Source organism: Arvicanthis niloticus, unplaced genomic scaffold, assembly GCF_011762505.2.
Source record: "Arvicanthis niloticus isolate mArvNil1 unplaced genomic scaffold, mArvNil1.pat.X pat_scaffold_255_arrow_ctg1, whole genome shotgun sequence".
Taxonomy (NCBI): domain Eukaryota; kingdom Metazoa; phylum Chordata; class Mammalia; order Rodentia; family Muridae; genus Arvicanthis; species Arvicanthis niloticus.
In genome coordinates this window covers 78,847-102,280 of record NW_023045921.1, presented here as the reverse complement: position 1 = coordinate 102,280, position 23,434 = coordinate 78,847, and the positions used below count along the sequence as shown (strand labels likewise).

Below are 23,434 nucleotides of genomic sequence, written 5' to 3'. Positions count from 1 at the left end.
GGGGGGGGGGGGGGGGGACAAGCTGTCTTCTGAATAACTTCCTACTTCAGCTTCCTCAGACACAATCTAAATATGAAGCAGGCTTCTTTCTACTCTGCCTCAATTTCTATTAATGCAAACTGTAACCCCAAAACACCACCACGGGGACTTACAGACATGTATTGTCGCAGTATCATTTGTGTCCTGACTATGAAAATTGCTTTGCTCCACCTTTCTCTTTAACCGATCAGTTATATTTCAGGTTTCATAATTTGACGTTTGTTGATGCTGATGCCTTGAAATACATCTTATACCCAAACAAAACAGCATTGTGTTCTTTTGCTGATGTTGCCAAGTTGACGTTTCGTGGAGTTTCTGTTGAGTCTGAACTCCAGATTCTCTGTTCTCATATGTCTGTGTTGGCATTTGCTTCTTAGTTTAAGAGCTTTAACAAATTTCCAGTTCAGGTGAAACATTTTAAGAACTTAGCTATGCGTTTGCGTATTCTACTGCATGCATTGACTTTGTCCCATGTTTTGTGTTCTGATCTGCCTGTCTCTGCATCACTGATTTTTTAAAGGTGTTTGGCTGTGGTTAGATTGGATCTTTAGGTAACTGAAGATTTGTGATCTGTTCCTTCTTGGGGTATTCTGGTTTGGATTTTCTTATTACAAGATAATGAATTGTCTAGAATTAAGTGAAAATGAAGGACAAAGTTAATAAGGAGGTTAGTATTAAAGCATTTCTGCTTTCGACCAATGTCAAAAAAGTAGTACTAAGAGGAAAAAAGGACTTCTGAAGAGTTGCAAAATCTTTACAAAAAAGGTTGATGAAGAACGAAATTTTTACTTAAAAATGATTTCCTTTGATGCAGGTTAAAGGACTAAATAGCTTATTTACATTACACTATTTGTTTCCTTGTAGCTTCTCCTACAGCTTTATATACCTAACTGTTAAGAATCCAGATACCTTGTCACCCTGCTCAAGGATAAAGAGGGAGTCAAGAAGCAGTAACCCAGAACTGAGAAATGCCCGCCTACCAGTTTTCCCTCTCCAAGAAGCTTGGTGGCGCCAGAGAGCACTTTGACTTAAACCGATCGGTCGCTCCTGCTCCAAGCTTGACTTTACAGACTCACTAGCTCTGATTGGGGCTTCTAGAAAGGACAAAATCAAAAACAAACGACAACAACAAAAGACAAAAGAAACAGATAAAAAGGCAGCTCTTTATTTAAACATTTTAAGGGCAGTGGGGAAAATCCTCAAGTAGATGTGTTAATACTCAAATTCTAGGGGTCCAGGAATCTGTTCTTTTATGCTTACTTCTCTGTTAAAGGAGAAAGTATTAAATTTGTCCCTGTCTTCTCTTTGCTCAGCCACCACTACTATTAAATCAGCAGTACGATCAATGCAATGCTATATCATCGCCCCAGGAGCCGTGAGGCTAAGCTAACATAAGTTACATAACCATTAAATAAGGCATTTCACCATTCAGGTACATTACATTCCACTTTTATTGAACAGACACGGTTTTCATTGTCCAGTAAAGTATTTTTATTTGATAGTCCTTGCTTAGAATATAATATAATCAGGAGGACGAACTGCTTAAGACTTTGTATTCAGTTTTTTACTGACCATGTGTGTTTTATTATTGATATGTCACTAGAGAAAACAAATCTCTACTTCTCTGCTGAGTCTCAACAATACTTCAAATCTGTAGTCATTTTCTACTTTGCATAGTGCCTCAGTTTCTACAAATGCATCCCTGAGGACGTGTAACTGTTCGAGGAAAGTCTTTTCTGATGAGAACATTTCTGAACAATGGCTTCATCTAGCAGCCAAGTTCTATGGTTAATTTGTATTGAGCCCAAACCAGCTAACCTGTTGTGTAAGTTCTTTCTTGAAGTCATGCATAAGATTGATGCTGCTGCAAGCTCTGTTCAGAAATTTTTAAAGAACCACCTGGCCTCTAAAGAAACTATGGGATGTAATACTTGGCCATGTATACCCTTAGTTTTTCACCATAAATGTCTATATGAATGTCTAAAGTAGCTTTTACTTTACATGACACTGTTACATTCAAATTGTGGCCAAATGTTTCTTACGTAGTATTGCCTAGCTGTGTCAGCTCGAGCAAACTAATTGAGTCTTCTGTTTTCTAACTTTCCAGAGTGTGGAATTGGGGTATTAACATTCACTCTGTAGAGAACAGGAGAGCAAATGTATAAAACATAAAAAAAAATACCTAACATCTAAAAATAACTCCAAAAACCCCGCTTAGAGTTAGAAGTATTAATATTTTTAATTAATTATAAGTTAACTATATATTCTGCAAATGATATGCTGACCTACAAAGGAGAATCTTCTTAATCATGTTTTTTTCTCTTTCGATCACACAATAAATATTGATGATTTCATTATGAAATATAAGACACTTTTTGTCCATTTAGTAACTATCTTCAAAATGCTGTTTAACCCATTCAGAGATACCCTTATCTGCAGGGGAAGTAATTTAGAACTTTAAAAATACAAGTTGTTTTCAAGGTAAAATAAACTACTTTCAAGCATTAATTCCTTTTGGTTTTTATCTGTATTTGCATTTTGTATTTCTGCTTAGTTAAAACTTTAAGGTATTAGTCATTGATTTTTTTTAACTTATAAAAGAAACCATTGGAGCAAGATATGAAGCTAACCTTTAACAGTCTAAAGTTCATACGAGTGAGTTTAAAACTTTCTTAATGATGATTCAACAATTATTTGTTCATGAATATCAGAAGTAATGTGAGTATTTAAACAACTCTTTCTGGGATCTTCAGTAATAGATATACATAGGTATATTCTTCCTTAAAATCTCATGCACCTGTGTGTGTGTGTGTGTGTGTGTGTGTGTGTGTGTGTGTGTGTGTGTGTAATTTAAAAACAAAAGAATAGAAAAGTTGATTGGTCCTAGGCCCAATCAGAGTGTATGTATATTCTTTATATTTTTGCTTCTATCTTTAATATTTTGACTTTAAGCAAACTGAGTTTTTTCTAATTTAAAATAAATTGAACTCTTATTTAGCCATATTAACTATATACATACATACATACATACATACAGATATGCTTCTTCTAAAATGCTTGCATATGCTTTTATTGTCTATTTATAATGGTTTTATATTTATATGTATATTTTACAGATTTTAGGTGATGGGAAGATCAGAAAGTCAGATGGATATAACTGATATCAATGCTCCAAAGCCAAAGAAGAAACAGCGATGGACTCCACTGGAGATCAGCCTCTCTGTGCTTGTCTTGCTCCTGACTATCATAGCTGTGACAATGATTGCTCTCTATGCAACCTATGATGGTGAGCGTCTCCCACGCCCACACAGAAGCCAGTGCAAAAGGGAACCAGTCCTGTTTGCATCCTTTCACCGTTCACCTCGATACACTTGGATGATGCATAGATTCACTTAGTAGATCCAGATCTATATGTTAAAGCAATGAACACTAAAGTACACTATCCATATGTTAGAGCTAAGTTATTAATTGCAAAGCATATTCAGTATGTTCATGTTTATGAGACTTGTGTAATTTTGTTTAATCAAAATATACACAATTTTATGTCAAGCTTCAGTAATAGCCATTAATCAATTTCTGTTGTGTCACTGAAATTCTGAAAGTTTCATGGGAGTCTAAGGACTTGAAATTTGAGTCTTGGAAGTTTTTTTGCACTATGACTTAGTAAAAGTTGGCTCTTTAATGGGAAAACATGATTGCAGAATGATGAATGAAGCATTCAGCTCCTTTAATTTAATATTTCCAGAGTTTAGTTGGTGAATATGGTACAACAGTGTGTTTTTTCTTTGTAGCCATCCTTAAATTTAGCATTTCCCTTTTATTCTTTCTTTAGTTTTTAATTAGTAAAAATAGTATATAATGTTTAGTATTATACTTACCTAATTGGCAGAAATTTTAATAACACAAGGTAAAAATAACCTGGAAAATGTTATTATCAATACTATAGATCTATTCTCTTTTTTTCTAGATGGTATTTGCAAATCATCAGACTGCATAAAATCAGGTAGGAAAATGTTTTTTCATTTACTGATTGCGGTTAATATATAACATTTAAAAAGCAATTGTTAATGGAGATGTGTACTTTTACCCTTTTCATATGCATGCTTATTGAACTTATGTCAACAAAAAAATCAAAATGTATATAATAGTAAATTAATCAACTGAAATATTCTGAGATGTGTCACTACTCTACAATGATAACAAATTATATCTGTTTTGTGTCTCCTGCTATGGAGTTAGAGAGATAAATTGAACACTGGACGGGTGAGCCTGTGATTAACTATAAGTAATCAGAAGGCTGTGAATTAAGAAAAGAATGACATACAATTCATGAGAGAGGGAGAAAGACAGAGAGAGATAGAAAGACAGAAACAGACAGAGAGAGAAGGTTGGGGAGGGAGGTAAAGATGTGAAAGGGCCTAGGAGTGAGGTAGGATTCGAGATTTTAAAACTATAAAAGAGAAAAGTATAAACAAGAGGGGAAAAAAAAGAATAAATCATGGGTATGGGGATGCAATGTGGTGGTAGAGCACTGGACTATTTGGCTTCCCCCAGCTTTAGATTTAATCCATAACACATATGCGTGCAAGACCATGCTCTTGAAAAGCAATAAAAGTAGAGAGGCATGATAAAGGAGGAATATTGTCTTGAACGGCTTAGTGACTGAGCAACAGCTGACAGATGATTGTGAAAGGGCTGACTAAGAAGAGATCACGTGAGGGGGAGAGCAAGGAAGAGATGCCATGGTCAGGCAGGCATGAGCTGCAGAACTTGGTCTGTGGTAGAACCCAGTGGTGCTAAGACCAACAGTGATGGTGAATTGGGTGACTCAAGAGTGAGTTGGTAAATTAAATGAAGGAGATGACTGAGTTGAAAGGGATGTCGTGTTATAGAATCCAAAGGACTGAGGAGGACCGTGTCAACTATCACACAAGTACAGAAGCCAGGAGACAAATTATGATATGTGTGTTATAACCCAGGCATAACTTCCAGGTGAAGATGGACTGTGGGAAATAGCAGAAATGATGCCTGAGAAGTAAGAGTTGGGCTTTGGAATCTCCTAGTTTATGGGTAACAGTAGAAACTTTGGGACTATTTAAGTCCCCAAAAGGAAAAAAAAAAGAGTAACAGAGGATGAACTTAAGACGACATTAATAATTAGACTAGAAGAAATAAGATAAGGAATAGAAATTCATGCAGCTATTTAAGTCACAGCAATTACTGTATTGTGAGAAAACAAGAAGAGCTCTTGACCTTTCTACAAGGAGAAGAAAGATGTATCTGGGTACAACACCCTGGGATACACTCCTTAACCTTTGGCAGTCAGCTCTGTTCCTATCTGACGTTTGTTATTCTTTAAACTTGGCAATATAATTATAGGAAATTACCATGAGGTTCTAGGCTGCGGTCTAATGTGCTGAGTGTGTGCCCTTTGGCAATCTGCATTGCTGTTTGAATAGATACTTTGCTCTAGGTCTCTATTGTGATAGTCATCCACCCTCCATCATGGTGTTTGACACAGGGAGCCTAAGAAAGACCTGGTTGTAGACTGGATTATAGCCATTTACTGTTCAGTCTAACAGCATGCACTTTCCTGTCCAGTGGTTTTAATCAGAAACAAAAACATGTTTCTATTCCCCAGGGAAATAACTATACAGACAGACTGGTTGAGAGATGCCTAGGGTCAGTACAGAAAAGTTAACATGAGCTGAGGTCGCTGAGGTTCCCATTTCCTCCTTCCCCAGGTCCTCCCATTCCTCCTTCTTTCTGCCAGTTGTCCTGGCATATGCTCCTGTTTTAAGAAACTTAGAATTACATCCTGACCTGTAATGGTTAGTTCTTCTGTCCTTAGGACACTTGACATGGCTCTTAAATCTCTTAACCCATAGGTTTTTTCCTTCTCTTCTATCATTCTTCCTGCGTTTTCCTTTTGAAAAGGTTGGATTCTTTGACTACATAAGCAGATGTTTACAAACCTGTACACGAGATTTTCCCCAGGGATCTGGTAGAGTCTTGTAGTAGTAACCACCTCATGAAGTGATAGCTGGTGTCTGAAACCTTACATGTGACTTGATATTTAAGAATATGGGTTTTAAATAATGTTTGCCAAGTATCAATCTGCCAAACTTTATTTAACCTTTATTCTTAAAAGTATAACCTGGAAATCATGACAAGTATAAAGTGTTTCAAGAGCATTGTCTTGGCAGAGACATGTGAAGGCAATAGAAGCAGCCTCTGTGGTGTAGCTGGCCTTCAAATCACTTTGCTCTGTTGGGCTACAAGCTGTTAGGACATTTTCTGATTCAGAGCTACTGGTTTTTTTTTTTTTTTTTACCAGGAGAAAAGGGTGAAGATCACATGCTCCTCACTTCATGTTTGCATTCTGCTCTCTCATGCTCTTACACATGCACAGACAGACAGACAGACTCGTGTGCACACACGCACACACACACACACACACACACACACATCTATGAATCATTCTGTCACTTTATTTGAAACTCTTTTTCAAATAAAGAAATCAATAGATAAAATCTTAGACTGAAGAAAGGAATATACGAGAGTGAGCAGAGAAGAGTAGGTGATAAAAAGAAAGGCAGGAAATGTGTTGAGAAAAGGAGAGTGTCCTAGTAGCAATTCTACAGTCATTTTAAGTGACTTGGAAAGTTCAAACCTGAGCACAGAAATTCTTAAAATTTGAGAAGTAGACAAGATGGTTACTTTAATTGAAAACAAGGTTCTAATGTTCTCCAGTGTGCAGGAACTTCCTGACAAGTGTATTTCAAGGACTAGAAGGAAAACCACACTGAGGGGAAAACTGGTTACTGAAGTCTATGGGATTTATATATTTTGGATCTGAGCATCTGTGATTTTTGTAATACATATAACGAAATGTTTACAGTGCATCCTTTTATTTGCTTATATGTGATTCCATGAGGTTGGCCAGATCTCAATAAAACAAACACTACTCAACAAATAACAAGGTAAGGCAAAGCTGGAAATTTTAGCATAAAAGGATGTCATTTATCATTTATTTGACACTTAACAGTGTGAAAAACTTAGAGAGACAGAGTTTGCATGCGATTCTGTAGATTTCTGTATGTAGTTCTAAGTTCAGTAACAGACATCTTTTGCACTGTAACCTTTCTAACTAAAAAAATTTTCCCAAATCTTATGTTTTAAGTCAAAGTTTCTTGATCTCATCATTGCTGACATTTGGTATGGGCAATTCTTCACAGAGGATGCTGGCATTATAAAATGTTCAACAGCACTCCCAGTTTCTAGCCACTAGCTGCTCAGTGGCAAGTTCTGCCATCCCATTGCAACGGCCCAAAAGAAAAAGTCTTTATATATTATCAAATGTTCTTTAAAGGCAGTTGAATAACGTCAGTAGAATAGTGCTGTTTTAAACAACCTGATGTCATCAGTCTTTTCATTTTGTAAGTAAAATAATCATCCTCCTATCTGATTCCGAATATATTCCTTATACATCATTTTACATGCCAACAGGGCTTTTAAAAAGGTGGAGTGGGTGGGTGTGGCTAAACTAAAGAGTTTGAAATGGAAAGATGGCCCAGTGTAGTTATAAAGGTCCTTATAAGACAAAGAGAGCAGAGCATCTATGCCACCACAGGAGCAAGGGAAGCAGAGACTTCAGTATTATAGCCAGTATTACCACTGGAGTCTAGAAAGCAGAGTGAGTGGGTGTCCCCGAAGCATGCAGAAGAAATTTAGTTTCTCCGATCCTTTGTAGACTTCTGACTTCTAGAACTGTAAGATAATATGTCTGAGGTATGTGCTATTATATCTTCTTCTCATAGGTGAACTGACTTGGGCTAGGACTTCAACCCAGGCAACATGGCTCCAGAGCCTGTACTCATAACTACTTCTCTATGTTGTTTCAATGGAGATCAAGAGTGATTGAAACTTTCAAAACTCTAGGCTTGTGTAACAGTTTAGAGGCACAGATGCTTCCTCTTTTGCTAGTATGTGGGGCTAAAAAAAAAATGTAAGATGATGAAGAAAGATGGAATCTAGGTGGAGAAATGTTTAAATATCTCTTAGACCCCATCATAACACAGAAAATTCCAGACTAATGCAGGTATCTGTTAGTCTATTTTTGCATCACTATAATGAAATATCTGAGCCTGGGTTACTTTCTACAGTACAGAACTTTATCTGGCTACCAGCTCTTATGGCTCAGTTGATGCCTTCATGCGTGCAAAGCACTACAGTATCCGAGGAAAGAAAGGGAGCACACATAGGTGTACTCTGTCATCTTTCCTTTTCTTATAAAGTCATCATGGAGGCTTCATCCTCTTGACCAGATGAAATCCCAATCTCCTTCTTATAAAGGTCTCATTTCTAGACACCATAGCTCAGTTTAAGGAGGTTAAATTTCTGTTTATGTACCTCTGAAGGATACATCCATGTACCCAACAGGAGGCTCCAAAGAAGCAATTGTTGGCAGAGTGACCCTAAACTGTACAGAATCTAGAGAATCCAGGTTAAGACACAAGAGCCACGGAGTTCAGAAGAGTGAACTGTTCTGTCGTACAGTTTATACACTGTACAATTGCCAGGGAACACTGAGAAAAAGGCCTGGAGAGCATAAAGACTTGGATGGAGCAAGAGGGAAGATAGACTATAATCTGGGACTTTCTTTTACTTTACTTCTGTGCTTACCAAGCAGACTTTGATGAAGAGTTAATTACCAACGCTAGGAAAGGGGATAGTCTGTCCACTTGAAATATTTATCACAGTGAGATAATGAATTCACATTCTGATTTCATTATCATTTTTGTATGCCTTGGCCTACAAGTCTGAAGCAAAATGAATATTCCAATATGTGGTCATTTTTATAAGTGCCAGATGGTGGTAATACCTCAGATGAAGTACCTTAGCACTAACTCACCTTCTGATAGGGCATCTCTGTTCCCTAAAGACTCTAGTCTCTGTCATCTGCCCATTAACACAATGTATACTCCATGTAGAAAAATGGGGTACACTAATACAGGAAGGACTGTAAGCTGACTTTTAGGGTTTGCAAGTCCTGCACCAAGCTTCTAGAGCAGATGAGGCTGTTTTATTATGTGCGTTTGAAAAAAAAAAATCCTACAGGCAGTTAAGTGTACTGAACATGTCTTTGAGGAGGTTTCAGTGTATCATGGAGAAACTCACTTCCGGGGATTTCCTTGATATACATAGTACTGAAGGAGATCAGTAGTTACACCTCCTTAAAATGTCTCCAGTCAAAATTAACAAATTGACATCCTTCATTTAAATCCTTTTTTAAAGAAAGGGAGCCAATTCCCTTAGCCGCAACACACACATTCTTATCATCTGTGAAAAAGTTAAAACACTAGCATAACATACCTTTTTTAGGTGGGGCTGAGGGATGAAAAATGTAGATAAGTTAAATTAATCATTTAGTGTGTGAGGAGTAATCGTATCTAGTAGGTTTCCTTAGACTTCAAGTGTCAGCGTTAAAGCTGTAAAAATCATGTGTTTGTAAATATGTTGAATTTACATTACATTTACTGTAGTCACTGATTTTATGAGGGTCCTGATTGTGAAAACACTGAGAAGGAGTGAGAGACATGGTAACAACCATGTGCTGTTGAAGTCCTGCTTTGTCCTGCACAGAAAAGGGCAGCCTGGTGCTCTTTGTCAATTCTTCTGCCTGATGTGCAGCTCAGGATGATAAAATTAGTATATTATATGAAAAAAGTTGAAAATAGAACATTAAAAAGAATCATCAGAGGAAAATTTCCCAACTTAAGTCCTAAAATTGTCATTCTTTAAGACCATTTAGCAAAGGAGAAGTGGGGGGTAGGCTAGTATTTTTATTCTGTTCTTAGACCCTAGTATTCTCTCTCTTTTAAAACATCCTTTCATAATACCTACTAAAGGAATTCTCCAGAATAGCTGAATAAATACCTTCTCCAAGTGTGAGAAAGAAATCCATACATAAGAAGTAATTCTCATATTATGATAATTGATTCACAAGATTAACGACTCAGTTTTCACTACAAAACATTAGCTAGAAAGTATACATTGAATAGCTCCTATTGCTTGGTCAGTCATGTGCAGAGCATACTTCAATCAATGATGAGGTGCCTATACAACATGTGTATGTCCTGCTGGACCACATTGCTCTGTAACATCACAGTCATCTTAGTTTGTATACTATGCTGTACAAACTAAGTATGACTGTGCTTATGACTATGCTGTACAATGTCTTCTGAAATCATTTAAAGGTGCATATCTTGGAATGAGTCCATCATTAACTGACTGAATTAGGATTATTATGATGAGAAGTCTCTGGAAACCTAACCAAGGAATTTAAATGATTTCAAAATTGGGTGCTGGAGGCATGGCTGCCATCTCCTGAGGTTTGACTTACAGAGATATGTGACCATCTGATCTGACACACAGTAGATTGGTAGGCCCACATATAGCAGCCACCAGGGAAAAGACACCAGGGTTTGTCCTCCCGAGACAGATATGATGCAAAAGGCCCTTTTTCAGCTTAACTGGTAGAAGTCAGCCAGATTTGTTTTTAACCTGCAATTATAGGCTTCTTTGTATTAACTAGATTTCTTTAGTATTTTTTCTAACCCCAACTTTTCTTTCTAATCAAACAAATAGAAATTTATTTTACACCTCTCTGAAATGCCATTGTCACTGTTTTTGCAAATTTGATAGAAATCTAGATATTTGTAGGAAGAAGTAATTTTATTTGGGGAACTTCCTCCATCAGGTTGGCCTATGGATGTATCTGTGGGCATTTTCTTGATTGTTGATTACTATGGGAGGGCTTTATCTACTGCGGGGCAGCTGGGTGTGGGTCATTTAAGAAACATAACTGAGCAAGGACAGGGAAACAAGGCAGAAAACAGCAACCCCTCATGGCATCTGCTTGCCTCCAGGTTTCGACTTTGAGCTCCTGCCCTGGCTTCCCTCCATGATGGACTGTAACTTGTAAGCCAAATAAGCCCTTTCTTTCCCAAGTTAGTTTTAGTCTTGGTGTTTTATCAAAGCAACATAAATCAAACTAGGAGACCCACTTTGATTATTCGTTGATACATAGTTTAGGAATAATACCAATTAATAATCAGATGAAAAGAACCAATTCCAGCAAGAGAAATGTGCAGGAAAAGTTTGCAAATTTCATTTTAAAAGAGATGTAAGTGTCATGAATAATTAAAGCTCAGTCATCTGAAAGCTTCCTGCCTTCTTTTTCCACTAAGAAACTTTTAGCATCAGAGAGCTGGTGTGTAAGTTCTGGCCACATCCTGTGTTATTGGTGGGTGATCTTAATTAAGTCATTTTAGGTTTGCTGCATTTCATTTTCCTTATCTGCAAAACTGAAATTAAAAAAGTCTCATTTTACAACTAAAAAGCAAAGACAAATGACAGCTCATTTCGTACTGCTCATCTTCTGGGGAACTGCACCATGGGTATAGGCTCAGGTATGTTTTATTTACCATCTTATTTCAAGAATATAACAAATGTAACATTTAAATATTTTCATTGAAAATTAAATAAAACTATTTTTAAATAAACATTATGACAGTAGAAATAGGTACTCAACAACAAACACACATAAAACCATAGAGAAAAAAAGAGAGACTGACTTTGAATACTCTAATGTTAAAGGTGTTTTATCATTTCTTGGTATTTTCTTTGGTAGCTATAGTCTTAATTACATAGGGGAGGACAGTATAGCATTTGGCCAGGTTAAAATGAGCTCAAGCAGAAACAAGCACTTAAGTCCACCTTCTGTAAAAGAAAAAGAAAAAAAAAAATAACACAGAATCTCCCAATGCCCATCCTCATTAGGAAATCTAACTACTCTGTGCTCATCCATGCTGGTCCTTAAGACTTACTCTCTCCCTGATTAAAATTTAAAAGTAAGTAATCTAGAGGACTGAGGCAGGAGGACAATGGCTGAATCCCTTTTTCAGAGTATGATGTTTGTTCAAAGCATATCAGCATCAGCTGGGAACATTCAGAAATGCTCATTCCCAGGGTCTACCTAAGCCTTACTGAATTTGCAGTGGTGATTTTAGCAAATTCCTAGCATGTTGATTTGTGCCAAGGAGTCTGAAAAGCAATAAAGAAACCATGATTTCCAACTATAGCACCTTAGTGGAATAATTTGAGAAGGTTTTAAAACATACCCACATAGCTACACACAACACTGTCTTTCCAGTTTAGTGTTCTTTCTGTTAGGAGGAAAAGCAATGTAAGCCAACTTAATAAACAGATATTAGTGTGACTAAGAATTTCCTAGACATTTGTGTTTTTCAAAGAAGGTACATCCTTATTATCCTATTAATACGAAGGCAAATATTTACCTAGAGCAGGGAATAGCCTTTCAGCGAGAAAGAGCTTGATAAGACCAGCAAAGTCAAAGGGCATATGGAGAGCTGACACAGCAGAGTGTGATGGGAAGCATGTCAAGACTGAGATACTGAGAGGATGCATGTAAGGCTAAGGTAGAAATGATGTGTATGAAGAGCTGTGGTGGTGACAAACGGGGAAGTGTTGACTGTTGGCATTGACAAGTGAGATGAGCATCAACTGTGCTGTGTAATCATCCATAGTGAGGGGAGCATCATCTGGGCTGTGTAATCCATTTTAAAGTATTTAGAATTTCTTTCTGCAGCAATGGGAAATCAGAGAAAGAATAGTTTTAAATGAGACATGTGACATGCTCTTCGGTGCTGAAGGATCACTGTATATTTTATTATAACCAAAGAATGGCTAGGGACAGGAACTAAGCCTCTTAAACTGATCTGGATGAGGACTACAGTTGCCTAGTTCTGAGGTTACAATATTCACATATACTAATGCATAAAATTGGGCATTTATATAGAGTTCGTTAGACATAGTCTTCAGACAAACAGACAAGGTGATAAGAAAAAGTAAAAAAAATATATTATACAAGCATTTGACTTGGAAGACTGGATGGTGGGTGAAGCCGCCCACCAAGCCAGCATACCCAAGGAAGAATGTATAAATATGTAAGCAACCTGTAGGCAGGAATTTGCCTTGAGGTCATTTAAATTTGTGGTAATTGTATTTTGTTTGTGTAGTGGGGTTCAAGGAAGTTGGGGATGAAGATAAAATCATTGTCCCATGGGTAATACAGTTGAGATTCCAGGAAGGAGATAGCCCAGAATGACATTGGATAAAGCAACATGTTTGGAAATGAAAAGAAACTCTTTCAAAAGAGACGGACAATTCTGTAATCAAGCCATCCAGGGGAGAAGTCACTCAAGCAAATGGAAATGCAGATGTCAAAATTGAAGTGACTACACAATCCACAATCGGATTAAACACAGCCGAGAGCCAGAGTAAGATAATACTAAAGCAGAAAGAACAATGTCAGGGATTCTGGTGGAAGATGCAGAAATGGTGACCGCTATAGCAAAAGTGTTCTAGGGGCAGGGGGAATGTGCCAGCAGACCTCTTAAAGGAGTCTCCTCTTTCTCTGTTCTTCCTCTCTTCTGGGTGTTGGAGGTTGGAGACAGTGATGGTTCAAATGAGTGCACATGAGGAGCTAGAAGCATAGGAAGCTGAGTGAGTGGTCACCACTTCACAGTTTTGTACATGAGGAGAACAATTCTGTTCTCACAGCTGGCTGTAGTAAATGTAAGTTGAGTAGAATCCTGGAAAAGGCTGGCAATCACCTCAGAATGCTGAGAAAACACGCTGATGTGGAGTAAAGGTGATAGTCAGGAGTGCTCAGAGCTGTAAGAAATTCTTAGCTCCATCATAGCAGTGGTTCACACATCCCCAATGCCACCTGCAAAGACAGGTGTGGACGCACAGACTGAGAGGAGGGTGCCAAAGCCTTTAATAAGCAGAAATGAATGCCTCAGGAGTCAGGAGATGACAGATAAAGCAGGGGAGGCTGGGGTGATTGAATGGCAGAGACCTTAATAAGTGCTGTAGCGTGCTGACTCCGATTTGGCACAGTGATAATAGAATGCTGGTTTTGCAGGTTGACACTGAGTACTGTCTCAGGATAGAGTGCAGATGAGAGAGCTCCCCAGGAAGCCATTTCGCTTAAGCCAGAGAATTAGAAAGCACCTTCTGGAGCAGGCTTAGAACTTCACATACTCCTATCTTCTTGGAGAAGCTGCCTTCAGAAATGTTTTCCCCAATTTTTTTTTCTCTCACAGACCAAACCTTTCTTCCATCTAGGGGTGAGTTTGAGGATGCCACTTTTCTAAAGGGAGGGACGCATTAGCTGATTAAGACTAAGGTTTGAGAATCACAGGACGTGCCACATGATCTGTTCATACAGATTAGGGGTTTGATTCACGTGCTGCTGTCGTAGATGATTATATCTCTCGAAAGCATAAACAGTGTGTTCAGGGAAGATGCTGGCAGGCCCACTGCATGGCATATTGTTATGGGACTCTGTGGTAATAGAATTATTAATGATTCATTTAAATGTATCTTTCTGTCCTCCAGATAAAGCTTCAAAATTAATCAGAAACTTATTAAAGTGTTTGTTTAAACATTTCTCAGAGGCATGATCATTCTTTAGAATTAAAAAAACAAACAGTTGTTGCAATTCAGAAGTCAGGTTGCTCCCCTCCATTCTTCACCCCCAGGAGTCTGATTACAGACTTTCATGTCTTAGCCATGAAGGAAACAAAGGAGTCAGAGTCACTGTGCTGGCTAGATGATCAGGAAGCTTGCTGAAATGAATTATTAGGTAACTATTAGCAAACACCATCATTTCCTTGTTCTTTATGGCTGGATAAAACCCCATTGTATTTCTGTATCCAGTCATCTGTTGGTGGAAACCTAGGCTGATTCTGTATTGGTTATTGTGAATGGTGCTGCGCTAAATATGGATGTTCAGGTATTAATGCCAAGTGCTAATTTAGATTCAGCAGGATACATTTTCAGGTCTGGCATACCTGAAATATATGATAATTGTGTTTTTAATAGTTGAGGAACATCTAAGATAATTGCCATTATGCTTGTACTGATTTACACCCCCTCCAGCACTGGATACAACACTAGAAAAGTCTTTTTTTTCCCCCTGGATTCTCACCAGCATTTTTAAAAAAATAATGGCTACCATGAGTCTTCCATTAGACACCCCCCCCCCAGCTTCATCCACTGTTTGACTGTGGGTATCTGTATCTGTCTCAGTCACCTGCTGAGTGGAGCCTCTCAGAGGACAGTTACGTTAGACTCCTGTCTGCAAGCATAACATAGTATCATTAGTAGTGTGAGGGATGGGTGCTTGCCCATGTGATGGTTCTCAAGTTTGGCTAGTTATTTGGTTGATCATTCTCTCCAACTCTGCTCTATCTTTGTCCCTGTGTATCTGGTAGGCAGAACCCAAAGAAGATAGGGGCTCCATGGGAAGACAAACAGAGTCAACTAACTTGGATGCTTAGGGCTCTGAGAAACTGAACCACCAACCAAAGCGTGATCATGAACGGGATCTAGCCCCAACCCCACACATAGGTAACAGATGTGCAGATTGGGCTTCATGCAAGACCCCAACAGCTAGAGTGTGACTATTCCTGAAATGTTGCCTGCCTGTGGATCCCATTTCCCTAACTGGGCCATCTTATCTGGCCTCTGTAAGAGAGGATGCTCCTAGTCCTCTAGTCTGGCAGTGACTAATGTACTGAGGTAATGTACTGGGTAGGAATGATCCTCAGCAGGGTACCCCTTCTCAGAGGAGAAGGGGAAGGGGGATGATCCTCAGGAGGATCCCCCTTCTTAGAGGAAACGAGAAGGGGGAAGAGGTTCCAAAGAGGGAGTGGCAGGAGAAGGGGGACTGATATTGGGATGTAAAGTGAATAAATTAATTTAAAAATAATAATAGCCATCCTGATGGGAGGAGATGGAGTCTCAATGTCCTTTTGAACTGGAGCTCCTTGCAGCTACAAGATAAGGATTTTACATATTTATTGGCAATTTTATATATTTATTTATTGTTCTTTACTTTTTGAGAACTGTCTGTCTGGTTTTTTCATTTGTCTATTATTTATTAGATTGTTTCGTTGAGTTCTTTATAGTTTAAGATATCAATTCTCTGTCAGATGTGTACCTGGCAAGGATCTTCCCCATGTTGTAAGCTGTCCCCATGCAGTTTTTGCTTCTGTTCTTCAGAGGCTTCCTTGATTTCACATAATCCCATTTGCAAATTACTGGAATTATTCTTTGAGCTACTGAAGTTCTTTCTCAAAAGTCATTGCCTGTGCGTTATCTTAGTGTTTCCCTCTACAACTTTAGACTTTTCAAGGCCTTATGTTAAAGTCTTTGGCTGGTTGTCAGCTAACTTTTTGGGCAGTGTGAAAGACAGCATCTAGCAGTTTTCCTTCTTCTATGTGTGGAAGTCCAGTGTATCTAGAACTATTTGTTGACTTATCTGTTTTCCAAAGCATATTTTGGGCACCTTTGTTAACAGTTGGGTGACTGTAGCTGTGTGGGTTTGTAGCCAGCTGGTCTGTCCCATTCAATTAGTCTGTATGTCTGTCTGTCTCGGTGATAGTGCTATGCTGATTTTGTAACTGTCACCCTGTGTTATAATATAAACTTACATTTTTGTGACACTGTAAAACCTCTAGCACTGTTCATTTTTGCTCAGGATTGTTTTGGCTGTTCAAAATTTTAGGATTTTTCCCCTATTTCTGTGATGCCTATTCTTAATTTTGATGGGGGTGACACTGACTCTGTAAATCTTCTAGTAATATAGCCATCATCATGAGTTAATTCTGTGAATCAGATTAATTCTAATCCATAAGAATAGAATACTAAGCCCAGAAGCAACCACAACTGAAGGATAGCCCTGAAATAATGAACCACAACTGAAGGATAGCCCTGAAGTAATGAATTGAAATCACTTCCTCTAACCTCAAAAGATTTGAGCAAACAAAGGAACATTTAGCAAAGTATATACCAGGACACTCATTTCAAAGGGCTAGCCCTAAAAGACTAAATAAGCATGGTGGGACTACAAATTGGCTTTGGGGCAGTAAAGAAAAATAGAGGAGACAGAAGTAAATAAAGAGGGGAAACAGTAAGGACATGGAGAAGTGGGGCCACTCCAGCCAAAGGAAGAGGAAGAAGAGAAAGTGGCAAAATCACATCAGACAACCAGAAACATTCCTTGCATGGGACACTGAAACAGGGAGACCACAACACCAAGCTCACCTATACCCATGGGAGAGCTTGTCTGAAGAATAGAATACAGAAAGGAAGAGAACACAGCAAAGGCAGGACAAAGATGGCCTACAAAATTAGAAATGAAGTAAGGCGACTGTAAAAGCAAAAGAAAGAGAAATGGACTAAACTTTTATACCCTACACAGACATATGGTGAAGGACAAAGTAAGATAGAAATTTTAAAAATTTAATTAAAAATAGCAAAATGGGGGGGTGGGAAAAGAGGATAACATCTGAAATGTAAATAAAATATCCAATAAAGAAGAAAAAATAGCAAAAGGTAAGGTGTATAAGAAGATGAAGAAGATGGATGTCTTGTCCCTCAGGAATGCCACTCGCCTGGATCTGGGTGCAAAGCCTGGGTATCTGCATGGTGTGGATGCAGTCTCTTTTTGCCTACTCTAGTGGTACAGAATTCAGCGATTTGCTATCTTACTTTTCTTTCTCTGGCTGTCTAGATGTCTGTCTTTCACTGACGGAAGAACCTTTGCAATGCTTTTCACTTGTGTTGATCTTTGTGTTGTTTCTGCTACAACCAGACTGTGTGGGCCATGGACTTGTCAGAGGAAGTTAGATCCCTAGGTGCCTTTCATTCCCTAGGTCCCAAATGCAGCTATCAGCAAACTTTCCACTGGACGTCTTAGACCTTGGTACCTCTAAACCCTTGCTCTCATTTGTCACTCTTCCAAGGAGCCACTCAATGGTTCAGAGCAGATTTCCACTGTGTAGACTGCACTGCACAGCTCTGATTCAAAAAATTTCCCTCTAGCTAGAGCAAATGGAATTCTTACAAAACTCTCAAATTGCCAAAGACTTATAATCATACGGGTGATCAAGTCATTACTGACAAATATTTCCCCCAAGATCTGTAAAATTCTTTGGCTTAATTTTCTGGTATAATGAATTTAATCAGATGAAATTTAGATGCTTTTTCTACCTTCGGTATTCTGAAGCGAAATGAGCTCATTATTCCAAAAACACATGTATAGAGGCATTAAAAATTATCCTAACTGAAGGCAAGAATCAAAATAGCAACAATATATGTGACTTAAAATGTATTTTCTTCATAGTTCCTTGAACTCTTATAATGGTAATATACACGTATTTGTGAACTCACCTGTGAATTTGTAAAAAAAAAAAAAAAAAAAAAAAAAAAAACAGTGTACATCATATTCTGGAGCAAGTCCTCTGACAGTATGTTTGAGAAGAAATGACACAAGCTAAACCTTGAAAAGAAGAATAATAAACGTACCCATTTTTAAAACACTATTATACTCATACCAACTAAGGTTAAGAACACAAAGTCATTGAAAATAAGCAGAGAGATGTGGAAAATTGACAGTGTACCAATACTCCATGTGAGGCCTAAGAGCTAGCTCATCTTCATTCCAGCCTGGGCTCACTGGGTCCAAGGTCAGTGACTCAGTGTCTCCATATCCAGTCAGCCCTGTGCTGATCTGCCTTTGACCCCCTGCTCCTGTCCTTGGTTTCTAGTCTAGTCTCTTGAGGACTTCACTCCTGGCTCATTCCCCAATCTGGCCAGTGAGTTTCTGCTGGTTTCTTTTGTCCCGCAGAGACTGAATCTAGCCGGATTCCTCACCTCATAACCTTTACCCAGAAGCTGAATTGCTGCAGGCTCCTTAGGTCTCCACACCTAAGTTGCTGGTCTGCCATTTCCTTCCAGCTGCCCTCGGCTCATGACCTGCTTCTTCCTGTTGCTCTTAGTGGGAAGCTTCTTCCATGCTTGATCACTTACAATCTCTCTAAACCAGTATTCCGTCTCACTGGTCTGCTCTGACACCCCCACCACCAGTCCTGTTTATATAAATGGAGAACTTTTAATATAGAGAGTGTTCCTTCATTAGAAGGAACTGTTTCTTTGCAGTCCAGCAAAGAAAGCCAAGGGTCTTGACAGTTCATCAGGTAATTGCCACTACAATCTATGAATTTTAAAGTTGTAAAGAAAGGAGGAATCCATTTTGCCTTATTTAGTAAACATAAAGTTCATAATTTTCAGATACTGCCTATTTAACTAAATGAGCACATGACAGTCATTTTTATTTGGCATTTTTTATTTATGTGTGGGTTTTAGTTTATAGACAACAGATAAAGCTAAGGTAACTAAGAATAAAAGATTTTGGGGGGAGTATCCATTATGGACTAGTTTTTATGTACTGGGTAGTGGGATTCAAATCTTTATTCTGAGTGTTCTTACAATTATCAATGTTTTAATAATCTTTGGGTCACCTCAAGATACATTCAGAGTTATTTCTCAGATATCATGAATTGAGAAACCAGAAAGAGGCCTTCTTCAGTACCAGAGTACATACATACTTTACCTAGAAGTACCAGTTGAACAATGTGTGGTTTGCACCTTACTGAAATGTAAGTTTAATAATTTTGACCTTATTCACCATCCCATTTTTCAGTAACTAACAAGGAACATGGGCACAGTTATTAGAAGTTGGTAGAATATATGCACATGTTCCTCAATGCCTTATCTTGAAGTCCCCAGCCATTCGCCTATGCTAGGTGATTTGTCGGTGCACCTGATCCACAAAGTTGGGCAGGGAAAAAGAATTTTCAGTCTTCTCCCGAGGTCCTGCCTGGAAGTCAGGTTTCGTAGTTCTGCATGAACCTGAAAAGGTTGCCAGTTTCTGGCTGATGCATCTCCTTTACTAGTAGTTATCTCTCCTCCTGTGATTTCATTTGCCTTTCGAACTCTTTCTCCTAAGCTAGATTTTGGCCAATGAGGAAACAGTTTCAGTAGTCATGCACGTTTCTGGGCCCACAATTTTTCTGTCGTCAAGAGAGTTTTCACTTAACCATCTACTTGGGGAAGAACTGCCAATTTCTGAGACCAAAGTCTCAACCAGCCTAGGTTTCTTTTTCAGTGCCAGTTTGCTCTGTCCCCATGATTCTCAATATTTCTGCTCTTTTATCTAAACCCCTGAGTTCTCACTTGAGATGCCCTTATATTGCTAAGCATGACTGCTTTCAACAACCATAGTCTTCTATCCCTATCTGCCTTATTCATAAAATACCAATTCAAATTCCTCCTTCATATATGTAACATCTCTCTTGTTTCCAGGAGCACATTGCAAACAACTAACCTTAGGTGACATATAAAGTAGGAATTTTCTTGTCATTTGATCCCTGGGTAAGTTGGAGAATTGAAAACGAGCCCTGAGCCTAATCAAGGAACCCTTCATAGCTGCATGACAGACAATGTATTACGGTTCCCTTCTCTTGCAATAGAAAGAAAATCATCTTATTTAAGATGAAAGCCTACAGTTCTCTGAGCTTTGGGATTGCATCTGTTTTTCCACCAAGGTTTACTCGTCAACAAATAATATTGTGTCAATGATGGTACATAAAAATTTTGGTGAAATAAAATGAAAAGTTTCAGAGTGTTTCCACTATTCCTGAGGAGAAACCTTTCCTTTGGAGAAGGCAAATCATTTAGCATAATTCTTTAGGTCTTCTCTAATAGAAAAGGACAATCTACTTAGTTAAAATAGAAATGTATGGAGCTAAACAGTCTTATGTCACCTCAGTTCTTAGCTTATTAATAGATACACAGTTTAATAGCGCTCACTAGGGAAGAACCTTTTGACAGCATTTTACCTTTTGACAGCATTCCCGAAGCATCATGACCTGGCTTGACCTTTCTATGTACCACTCCCTAGCAAAAACTGACGCAAGAGCAGGATGCTTTGAGTTCCTCTTCGTAATTGCAAATCACTGAACTCTGTTGGTCATCTTTGACCAACACATGACTCAAAATAAGCTGTTTAAACAGGAGGTACATGGGTGGGTCTAGGAGCTGGAGATCTATCCCAAGAGTTACCAAGGGAACAGTGAAGACTTTTCGTGACCTTTCAGAGCTTTAGTGTTTAAAAAGGAACATTGTTATTCTTTATCATTATAAGCAAACTTTGTACCGTAGTTTAAGTGATATATCATTTAAATGTCAGTATTATCCCTAATAGCTTTTGCCAGCAGTCTTTTAGGATTCAAAATGCAAATCACACCTAGAAAAGCAAAACTATTTTTAGATTCATGGCACTTCAAGTTAACTGTAACACCGTCACACTGCTTTTCTTTATTATCAGCATGTGTTTTGGTTGGGAATTTTGAAGGCATCTCTAGAGGAAAATTACTGTTGGCCCTCTCTTGGCTGTGAGCCACTCACTGAAATGGACTATGAGATAACCCTGAGGATTTTCATTTATTTTGGGGAAAGCCAACAACAAATTATCATTATAGGACCATTAGAATTGAAGGTACTGAAATCCAGGGCACTCGTGCATGAGCGTTTGTGTGTGCGTGTTATCTGGTTTTACAGCAGAACAACAGCAGAAAGAAAACATTAGCTTCAAATTAGACTGACAGTCCGTCTCAATTCACCTTTGTTGCATTTGGCATATAACCCCCCTGTGCATAGATTTCTTATACATTAGAGTTATATTCGCTACTTGAATACAGATTGTGCATCGTGAGTCTGATCCACTTTCCCATTTACAAGTGGTGTGATTGGGGTTGCAAATAACTTATCCAGAATGTTTGTTTATACATCAAAATGACAACAAACTATATTTACTGTTGAAAATCGAAATGAATACAAACTTCAAAGGTTTTATGAACGTGTTTAGTTCGAAGTTCAGTGCTTGGTGAACACTGGTTTCTGTTGTTGTTACTATTATGATGATTACATTTAAATGCCATTGAAACCCCTCTAATTGTCCTTTTGTCTGTAAATCTGATGGTGTATGGATTCCAGGTTTGTGATGGATAAGTTTGTACCTGTGTGTATGTGCATGAGAGCACATATAGGTGTTCATATCTGTATTGACATAGTTAGTCTTCATTATTGATTTCACTACATTTAGAATTACCAGTTCAGAGATTGAGTCACAGATCTGGATATATGTTGGAAGGTGTTTCCAATGAGGAGTAACTCAAGGGGAAGACCTGCCTAGAATGTGGATTGCCTCATCCTCACATGGGCTAGGTTCCCAGACCAAATAGAAGGTGAAAAAGAAAGAAAGAAAGAGAGAGAGAGAGAGAGAGAGAGAGAGAGAGAGAGAGAGAGAGAGAGGAGAGGAGGAGAGGAGGAGAGGAGGAGAGGAGGAGAGGAGGAGAGGAGGAGAGGAGGAGAGGAGGAGAGGAGGAGAGGAGGAGAGGAGGAGAGAGGGAGAGAGAGAGAGAGAAAGCCAGAGTGGCCATCTTCTTCTCTTGGCTTCTGCTCCACTGTGCTATGAACTAAACTGTTCTGCTGTGCCTTCCCTACCATACTGGGCTCAGTCTCCTGAAACTGAATCAGAACAAATCCTGTGTCTTTAGTAATGTCTGTCAAGTAGTTTGCTCACAGCAATGAAAGATAATTAATACACAGCCTATGCACTGGGTGTGAATTAGACAGTATCTTCTTTAGAAATTATACTTCTAGAAATTATAATATGGTCTTTTCTCAGGTTAGTGATAGCTTGTCTGACACTTTCCCAAAATGCTGGCCAGCTGCAGCAAGCTCCCAGGCAGCCATGTGATCATGCCTCTGACTAAGCTACAATGCTACGTAGCTTGAGTGTATTAAACGTGTTTGCTACTTAATTATATTTTTCATGTCTGATGAGTTTATCAGGATCCAGTTGTAACTCAAGGAACATCAGTATATGAAGTATAGTTATAGACTAATTTAGTCTTCAAGACAGGGCACCATCTCCTTCTTGAGAGTACAGATGTACAAGGTACATTGGCTGTATACAAAGGTTTTCCATAGATCATCCTCAGAGTTTGAATAGTTGTGTGGCTATGCTCAGTTTTTCTTTCTCAGAGTCTTCTGTATCCCAGGCTATCCTTGAACTTGCTGTGCAGTTGACCTGCTGTGCAGGTGAACCTGACCTTCTAGTACTCATGGCTTGCCTATGCATTCTGAGGTTGCAGACATGGGCCACCACAACAGCGTTAAGTGGTGCTAGGGATTCAACCTAGGGCTTTGGGCATGCTGGGTAAGCACTACAGCAACTAAGCTATAGCATCTCAGACCCAGTGATGACTTTTCTCAGTGCTGACCAGTTAAGCAATTGTAAGTCTTAGCATTAGACTGCATGGGCTGGAGCATAAAGACTGGCTCACAGAAGTATTTGAACTTACAGATAAACCAGTGTGTAAATTAATTC

At 38.6% G+C, this 23,434-nt stretch overlaps 1 protein-coding gene across 1 annotated transcript in view; it reads left to right on the top strand.

The window, feature by feature from the left end:
- The first annotated feature begins 3,155 nt into the window (after positions 1 to 3,155).
- Positions 3,156 to 23,434, top strand: part of LOC117701816 (neprilysin) — a 79,867-nt gene continuing 59,588 nt past the window's right edge. The window contains exons 1-2 of the mRNA XM_034493240.2: positions 3,156 to 3,325; positions 4,007 to 4,042. Of these exons, the coding sequence (XP_034349131.1) occupies positions 3,166 to 3,325; positions 4,007 to 4,042 (196 nt within the window). The 5' untranslated portion in view covers positions 3,156 to 3,165. The remainder of the gene's footprint in view (positions 3,326 to 4,006; positions 4,043 to 23,434) is intronic.